A 9772-nucleotide genomic window follows, 5' to 3' on the forward strand; every position below is an offset into this window, starting at 1 on the left:
GTCTTTAAGGTCAGTTAACAATAGAGAGGATTCTCTCACGTGGATAGTATTTTAAAAAGCAGCAGTACCCTTATCCAATATTAATTTTTACTTATCAAAAGAAATATCCTGACGTTTTTGTTTTAAACTTATACAGTTAAGAAGAATTTGAAGCTGCAATTCTTACCACTGCATTTTTGGTTTTCTGACGGATCGGTTTAAGTCTGTGGGCCCTCAGTGGTGACACCAACTCTTGCAACATCTTTGACTGATTCTCAGAAGGTTTTCTTTCCTGTTGGATGAAGCCTTGTGGTTTCAAAACTTGACGACAGTTGTACGGAACGTCTGCTTGCCCATTACCTGCTTTGGCAGAATGCGGTCGAAGAACTCCATCATACTTCCAAATTCCCATCTGTGCTTTGAAACAGCTTTCTTGATAAAAACTATCATTTTTCACTTGGTTGCGAGGATGTTTTCCCCATGTACTTGCTGATATTACTTCTTTCATAACCTGTTGTTTTCTTCCACATTGGAAACTTCCACGAGTGCTGCTTTCGGCACTAACATCCATAACGGTTTTGAATGGAGCTAGGAGATAAAATGATTCATGTATTAAAGAATAAAACTTGGCAATCAAACATTTGCCTAAATATGGTCCAAATTTTATCTACATTACCAAAGATATCCTTGGTGATGCTCTTCAGAAAATCAGACACTGCTACAGGAACTGAAAAATGTTCAGAAGACGATGGTGCTCAAACGCTTTTGCACTGCCAAGTGGTTATATTACGAGAAGCCCTAACCTGTATGCAATTTTATGCGAGGAGGTAAAAGGCAGCCATTTTACCCCAAGTCAGGGAAGGCAGCATGGGTCCTTAAGCCCACGTACTGAACTAGACCAGCCATGTAAATATGACAGCTAAAAGAACAGGACAACTGTTGGTAATGTTGTGGCCAGTATCTGATCTCCTAACTTCCATATTCGAGATGTGATGATATACTCTACACTTGTCTGGATAAGGACAGCTCCAAAAAACCTCAACACCATTTGCAACAAATCAGCCTGTTTAACTGGTATCACATTCACTAATAAAAAACATTCATACTCTTTGGCACCACTGCAGTGCAAGACGTATTGCTGCAACTCATCAAGACTCATTCATTAGCAGCTACGCCCAACCACCTCTATCACTAAGAAGGACAGTGGCAGCAGATGCATACTACTGTATTCATATCTAAGCCCAAGCCTACGCCATCGTGGCTTGGAATGATATCACCGTTTCTTCTGTCTAGTGGGATTAAAATACTTGGAAGTCCCACCCAGCAGCACTGGTTATACCTGCACCAGATGGATGACAGTGGGTCATGAATGCAGCTCACCAGCATCTTCAAAAAGAGACAGACAACAGATACTGGTCTCTTCAAAAGCATAAGTAGGACTAGCAGTAGAATATGCTGGCAGTACCTTAGCCATCATCTCATCTTAAGGGGTGGCTCGCACAAATATGGTACAAAAATTTAAGCAAAACATGAAGATGCCATTGTTTTAATATTTTTGAAGTGTCTAAATTTTGTTGCATACCATTATGTGCCTGACCATCTTCAAACCAGCGATGCGTCATGCCAATCTGAGACAACTGCTCCAAGAATGGCCCATTGGACTCAGGCTCCTGAGCAACTTTTGATCTGTGAATAAAATTTGGAAACCAAGTGCATTATTAGCAAAATGTTGAGCTGACATATGGCGAACTGCTGAGGATCCTGGAATTGTATTCATTAGAGTTTAGAAGATTGAGGGTGATCTAATAGAAACTTACAAGGCAGTTCATGGCTTAGAAAGAGTGGACGCTGGGAAATTGTTTCCAAAAGGCAGGGATACTAAGACCCGTGGGCACAGCCTTAGAATTAGAGGGGGCCAATTTAGAATGGAAATGGGGAGACATTTCTTCAGCCAGAGAGTAGTTGGCCTGTGGAATTCATTGCTATGGAGTGCAGTGGAAGCCAGGACATTAAATGTCTCCAAGGCAGAGATTGATAATTCCTAGTGAGATTAAGAATTTAAGGGACACGGGGAGAGTATGGGCAAGTGGCATTGAAATGCCCATCAGCCATGATTGAATGGCGGAGTGGACTCGATGGGCCGAATAGCCTTACTTCCACTCCTATTTCTTATGGTTTTAATTAACTTAAAGTTCAAGTGCAAAAATTGAAGAAAGCAACTTTTAATTTCATAGATAAACTTTTACAGAAACAAATGTGCAGTGGAAAAGGCAAGAGATCAGCACTAACTAAAAATGCTCACAGCATGCCTGCAGTCATGATAAGTCAGATGTCCTTCTTCTGCACTTTAACAATTAAGAGATTAGAGTGATAACTGCGAAAATCCCAAGTGTGATCTTAAATTTCACGATAGTTTTTTTTTGAATAAACATATCAAGAAATCAATACATTATTTTGCCACAGATTGAGACAAGATAATGTGCTTGCAAAATGCTTCTTGACAAATTACCATCTGAAGAAAAGATAATTATGCAGAGTTTACTCTAAGATTTTGTCTGCAGGGCTCTCTACCTTCTTTTATCAAGTCGGGTGCTCAGCTATACCCTGATTCACTGCAACTATACCTTGTAACTGTCTTACTTCATAGCTACTGTCTTTCATAGTCACCTGGAGCTTAGGCTTAATCCTACCAGCACCAGTGTTATAATTGCGTACATATCCCAAGAGTTTCCAATCCTCATTTTCAGTTTAATAACCAAATAATTTAAATCTTATTTTCCTTTTAAAAAGGTCAGCAGCTGAATTGTTAATAAAGCACAAATCTTAGGACAGTTATTACAAAAATAATTTGCTATCAATTCTATTCAAGTTTTCACCATCTTGCATCCTACAGCAGCTACATTTAGTTTATAACAGAAGACATACCATTTTGAAGAAATACAAAATACTTGTACTTACTTTGCTGCCTGCTTGACAGGTGGCGATATGGTGGATTTATCATGTGAGCCATCAATATCTGAACTGTCTTTATTGACTTGCTGATTATCTATATAATCATCTCCATACAGATTTGCAGGACTGTACATTCCAGGTCTGGCAGAAATAGTCAGAGCATCAACAGAGTGACATCGCTCCAAAGTACTACCGGGCTTTTCTGTAATCTGACTTTGAAAGGTACCAGATCTATCAGTGGAGTGTGCCCTACGAAGCCAACGAGAGTGAGGTCGTTCTTCCTCTGCAATTTGTACAATTCTTCCTCTGTCAGCTCGGATAATTTCAGAGTTTTGTATACTTTTGTCACTAAAGACTGCGCTGCCTTCCATGGATGAACTATTCAGTCTATTGTGAGAGGTGATGACTGCCATTTTGTTGGGAAGAAACTGTCCTATAACTTGTTTAGTCTTTAGTTGCAAGTGTCCCATTGTACTTGCACCAGAAGATCCTGTTCCTATGGTATATCCTGTTGAAATCGTGGCATGCCCACTATCCATTGAATCCTCCACAGTTTCTGAACTTTTACTTCTGGATGAAGGGCATTTTAACATGAATGAATGATCTAATACACTAGAAAGACTGATACGGTCTTCTGGATTTTTTCGAAGCAGTTGGTAAATGAGATCTTGAGCCTCATTAGAGATAAATGTTGGCATTTTATAATCTGCTAGCATCACCTTATTAAGTGTATGTTTAACTGTGTCAGTATCAAATGGTGGCTTTCCCACCAGAAAGGTATAAAACATGCAACCAAGAGACCAGACATCAGATTCAAGACCGTGAGCACTGTGGGTTGCAATCTCTGGTGCAATGTAATTGGGGGTCCCACACATAGTAAAATGTTTTTCATTTGGCATTTTCAGTTGTGTTGCCAATCCAAAATCAGCAATCTTTATGTTCATATCGCTTGTAAGGAGGAGGTTGGAAAGGGTGAGGTCCCGATGCAGTATACCATGCGAGTGGAGGTAGAGCATTCCAGTAACAATATGATGCATGAAGTGTCGAGCTGTTCAAACAAATAAAATGCACACAGGATTATATCAGTTAGCTTATTGAGAAAATACTCAAGTTACTTCTATCCCCTTCCTTCATCACTGGTGTGCTTCATCTTAACTCTATTTTCCTGCCTTCTCCCTCTAATCATAAACTCACTTGCTAATTAAAAATCTATTTCAGCCTTGAAGATCTCTAGCATAGCCTTCACAGCCTTTTGCAGTAAAGAATCCCATAGATTGACCGCCCCAGAGAAGACATTCAGCCTAATCAATTTTAATTGAGCAACACCTTATTTTGAGATTATGCCCTCTAGTCCCAATTCTCCCACAAGGGAGAAACAACCTTTACAGATTTACCCTGCCAAGTCCAAAGAATCTTGCATGTTTCAATAAGATGTTTCTCATTCTTCTAAACTCTATCAAGTACAAGCCCAACCTACACAACTTCTTGTAAGAATAGTCCTTCCATACCAAGCATCAGCCCTGATGAACCTCTGTTGGACTGCCCCCAATGCTAGTCTATCATTCCTTAGATACAAGGAACCAAAACTGCTCATAGCATTTGAGCTGTTGTCAGACTGGTACCTCTTACAGTTTTTGCAAGATTTCCCCAATTTTATATTCCACTCCCTTTGAAATAAAGGGCAACATTCCATATGCTTCTTGCAGTCTTTCTCCATTTAAGTAATATTTAGTCCCTCTTTCTTCCTGCCAAAAAGAGTGTAACATTACATTTTCTTACATTATATTTCATTTGAGGTCTTTTCACATAACTCATTACCTGTCTTTATCCTTCTGTAGTCTCTAATCTTCACCACTTGCACAAAAAAAGAAGGCACTCCCCTCATCCAAATCACAGAGTCACAGATGTACAGCACGGAAACAGACCCTTTGGTCCATTCGTCCACGTGGACCAGACATCCCAACCTACTCTAGTCCCATTTGCCAGCACTTGGCCTAAATCCCTTTAAATTCTTCCTATTCATATACCCACCCAGATGTCTTTGGAATGTTATAAATGGTACCAGCCTCCACCAATTCCTCTGGCAGCTCATTCCATGTACGTATCACCTTCTGTGTCATAATGTTGCTCCTCCCATCTCTCATATCTTTCCCCTCTCACCCTAAACCTATGCCCTCTAGTTCTGGACTCCCTGACCTCAGGGTAAAGAAAGAAAGAAAGAAAGAAAGAAAGACTTTGCCTATTACCCTATCCATGCCCCTCATGATTTTATAAACCTCTATAAAGGTCACTCCTCAGCCTCTGAGGCTCCACGGAAAACAGCCCCAGCCTACTCAGCCTCTCCCTATAGCTCAAATTCTCCAACCCTGGCAACATTCTTGTAAATCTTTTCTGAACCCTCAAGTTTCTCAACATCTTTCTGATAGAAAGGAGACCAGGTTTGCACACAATATTCCAACAGTGGCCTAACCAATATCCTGTACAGCTGCAATATGACCACCCAACTCCTGTACTCAATACTCTGACCAGTAAAGAAAAGCATACCAAACACAGTCTTCACTATCCTATCTACCTGCGATTCCACTTTCAAGGAGCTATGAACCTGCACTCCAAGGTCTCTTTGTTCAGCAACACTCCCTCGGACCTTACCATTAAGTCCAGCTAAGATTTGCTTTCCCAAAACACAGCACCTAGTCATTAATACATTGTAATTAATTGTGGCCCAGTACGGATTCTTTTGCTACGCTACGAGTTATAGGTTGCCATCCTGAAACATCCTCTCCATTCCAAGTCTTATTGGCATCTATTAATTAGCCAATCATCTAGCCACACAATATACTACCTCCAACACCATGGACTCTTAAGTAGCCTCATATGTGGTGTCTGATCAAATACCTTCTGAACATTCAAATATCTTATATTCATTGCTCCCCATTTATCTATCTTGCTGGTTATCTCAAAAGAATTTTAATACATTTTTCAGGAGTGAATTCCTATTTATGGCTCTGCTTGATCGTACGTATTTCTGTCAATCAGTCAGTCAGTCTTCTAATACATCCTGAATAATAGACTCGGATATTTTCCAAACACAAGAAATTAAGCAAACTGATCTACAGTTACTTTCTTCCCTCCTGTTCATTCCCTTTTTAATGGAGGTGTTACATTTGCAATTTTCCAATCAGCTATGACTTTTCCAGATTCTAAGGATTCAAACAACGAATCATTCCAATTTCTGTTTTAAAATGGAGATCTTCATGTATTATATTGCCCTCTTAAAATGTTTTCAGATGGCTGTTACCTTCATCTTCAGAAAATGTAGCTTTCCTGTTCTTCAGATATCTGCTCATCTCTCCATTATGACACATTTCCAAGACTAAATAGACATAATTGTCATCTTCAAAATAGTTGTAAAGCTGAAAGAAAACAAGAACCATCGTCAAAGTATTTTAACAGGTAAACTAGGTCTTTCACTTATCTGAAAAGTAGCTTTACCTCCAATATAGAAGGATGCTTCAACTGACAGTGAATCTCCACCTCATTACGGACTCTCTGTACCATTCCTACTTTGTGCATTGCCTTTTTGTCAATCTGGCAACAGAAAACATCAGAAAACATCAGAAAACATCAGAAAACATCAGAAAACATCAGAAAACATCAGAAAACATCTTTGCATCAAGATACGCAGAAATTAGATCAATTATGCCGAAGGCCATCTATGCTCAGTAGTTATTATTAAGTTACCAGCATTGCTGGGGAAAAAAATTAACTGCTTACAGACTTAATGCAACAAAAATTATTACAACCACGTTACTTCTATCAAATTGAAGTAGACAAAGTTACATCATGCTCACTCCAGGAATATTTCACAACTATTTTAAAATTTCAATGGAAAACAAAATTATATAGTTGGCCTGGCAAAGTGGTTATTCATTCTTATTGTGCATAAATTCAGTTGATAGGAGTGGATCTTATGTGACTAACATAGTAGGGCAGGAAGCTGGAGTAAGAGAGCACATATTGGCAATTCCTCTTGCGCCACCCACAAAATTCCCCTCCCCCTACATGCAAAAAGCTTCAGATATGACGTACTGGCTTCTCATATTCCAAAGCAAATCAGCAACGAATGGCAAAGGATAATTTTTTTGAAGGCAAATATCTAGCTCATCTTAAGATTAGTTGGAGATGGGTAGAGGTAATGGCAAAGACTGAAGACAGTAGCTTCCCAATATTGAGTTGGTGAAAATGATCAAAGATCCAATCCTAAAATCATACAATTAGCTGAGCACCATTTTGACTTGATCCTTAATCTAGAAACCAAGTAGTGGAGCTGGGTGGTCATTACCATTTGCGTGAAATTTACAAAGATGTTGCCAGGGTTGGAGGAATTGAGCTATAAACAAGATGCTGAACAGGCTGTTTTCCTTGGACTTTATAGAGGTTTACAAAATTATGAGGGGCATGGATAGGATAAATAGACAAAGTCTTTTCCCTGGGGTCAGGGAGTCCAGAACTAGAGGGCATAGGTTTAGAGGGACAGGGGAAAGATATGAGACACCCAAGGGGCACCTTTTGCCACACAAAGGGGGGGGGGGGGGGGGGGCATGTACAGAATGAGCTGCCAGAGGAAGTGGTGGAGGCTGGTACAATTGCAACATTTAAGAGGCATTTGGATAGGTATATGAATAGGAAGGGTTTGGAGGGATAAGGGCCGGATGCTGGCAGGTGGGACTAGATTGGGTTGGGATATCTGGTCGGCATGGATGGGTTGGACCGAAGAGTCTGTTTCAATAGACAATAGGTGCAGGAGTAGGCCATTCTGCCCTTCGAGCCTGCACCACCATTCATTATGATCATGGCCGGTCATCCTCAATCAGTATCCTGTTCCTGCCTTATCTCCATAACCCTTGATTCCACTATCCTTGAGAGCTCTATCCAACTCTTTCTTAAATGAATCCAGAGACTGGGCCTCCATTGCCCTCTGGGGCAGAGCATTCCACACAGCCACCACTCTCTGGGTGAAGAAGTTTCTCCTCATCTCTGTCCTAAATGGTCTACCCCGTATTTTTAAGCTGTGTCCTCTGGTTTGGGACTCACCCATCAGCGGAAATGTGTTTCCTGCCTCCAGAGTGTCCAGTCCAGTAATAATCTTATACATCTCAATCAATTCCCTCTCAGTCTTCTAAACTCAAGGGTATACAAGCCCAGTCGCTCAAATCTTTCAACATAACATAGTCCCGCCATTCCAGGAATTGACCTCGTGCACGTACGCTGCACTCCTTCAATAGCCATAATGTCTTTCTTCAAATTTGGAGACCAGAACTGCACACAATATTCCAGGTGCGGTCTCACCAGGGCCCTGTACAGCTGCAGAAGAACCTCTTTGCTTCTATACTCAATCCCTCTTGTTATGAAGGCCAGCATGCTATTAGCTTTCTTCACTCCCTGCTGTACCTGCATGCTTGCCTTCATTGACTGATGTACAAGAACACGCAGATCTCTTTGTACTTCCCCTTTACCTAAATTGATTCCATTTAGGTAGTAATCAGCCTTCCTGTTCTTGCCATCAAAGTGGATAACCATACATTTATCCACATTAAACTGCATCTGCCATGCATCTGACCACTCACCTAACTTGTCCAGGTCACCCTGTAATCTCCTAACATCCTCCGCACATATCACCCTGCCACCCAGCTTTGGATCATCAGCAAATTTGCTAATGATACTATTAATACCATCTTCTATAATCATTAATATATATTGTAAAAAGCTGCAGTCCCAGCACTGATCCTTGTGGTATCCCACTGGTCACTGCCTGCCATTCGAAAAGGGAGCCATTTATCACTACTCTTTGTTTCCTGTCAGCCAACCAATTTTCAATCCAAGTCAGTACTTTGCCCCCAATACCACGTGCCCTAATTTTGCTCACTAACCTCCTTTGACGGACTTTATCAAAAGCTTTCTGAAAGTCCAGGTACACTACATCTACTGGATCTCCTTTGTCCATCTTCAGAGTTACATCCTCAAACAATTCCAGAAGATTAGTCAAGCATGATTTCCCCTTCATAAATCCATGCTGACTCTGACCTATCCTGTTACTGCTATCCAGATGTGTCATAATTTCATCCTTTATAATAGACTCCAGCATCTTTCCCACCACTGAGTTCAGACGAACTGATCTATAATTTCCTGCTTTCTCAAAAAGTGGTACAATATTAGCCACCCTCCAATCCGCAGGAACTGATCCTGAATCTATCGAACTCTGGAAAATGCAATCCATGATTTCTAGAGCCACCTCCTTCAGTACCCTGGGATGTAGACCATCAGGCCCCAGGGACTTATCAGCCTTCAGACCTAACAGTCTCTCCAACACTAATACCTGGCAAATATAAATTCCCTTAAGTGCAGGTCCTTCAGCCACTGTTACCTCAGGGAGATTGCTTGTGTCTTCCCCAGTGAACACAGATCTGAAGTACCAATTCAACTCTTCTGCCATTTCTTTGTTCCCCGTAATATATTCCCCTGTTTGTCTTCAAGGGCCCAATTTTAGTCTTAGCCATTTTTTTCCCTTTCACATCTTCCCCAGTGAACACAGATCTGAAGTACCAATTCAACTCTTCTGCCATTTCTTTGTTCCCCGTAATATATTCCCCTGTTTGTCTTCAAGGGCCCAATTTTAGTCTTAGCCATTTTTTTCCCTTTCACATACCTAAAAAAGCTTTTACTATCCTCCTTTATATTTTTGGCCAGTTTACCTTCGTACCTCATTTTTCCTCTGCGTATTTCCTTCTTAGTAATCCTCTGTTATTCTTTAAAAGCTTCCCAGTCCTCCATTTTCCCACTT

The 9772-nt window shown here is 40.7% G+C and overlaps 1 protein-coding gene across 2 annotated transcripts in view; it reads right to left on the bottom strand.

Annotated features, from left to right (window-relative positions):
- The window catches only part of plk4 (polo-like kinase 4 (Drosophila)), a 68031-nt gene that overhangs the window by 33909 nt on the left and 24350 nt on the right, over positions 1 to 9772 (bottom strand). For both annotated transcript variants that reach the window (XM_043674183.1, XM_043674182.1), the window contains exons 3-7: positions 6424 to 6519; positions 6230 to 6344; positions 2938 to 3979; positions 1562 to 1665; positions 167 to 567 (exon numbers count right to left, since the gene is read on the bottom strand). In XM_043674183.1, coding sequence (XP_043530118.1) covers positions 167 to 567; positions 1562 to 1665; positions 2938 to 3979; positions 6230 to 6344; positions 6424 to 6519 — 1758 coding nt within the window. The remainder of the gene's footprint in view (positions 1 to 166; positions 568 to 1561; positions 1666 to 2937; positions 3980 to 6229; positions 6345 to 6423; positions 6520 to 9772) is intronic.

The sequence above is a fragment of the Chiloscyllium plagiosum genome, chromosome 32 (assembly GCF_004010195.1).
Source record: "Chiloscyllium plagiosum isolate BGI_BamShark_2017 chromosome 32, ASM401019v2, whole genome shotgun sequence".
In the NCBI taxonomy this organism is placed as follows: domain Eukaryota; kingdom Metazoa; phylum Chordata; class Chondrichthyes; order Orectolobiformes; family Hemiscylliidae; genus Chiloscyllium; species Chiloscyllium plagiosum.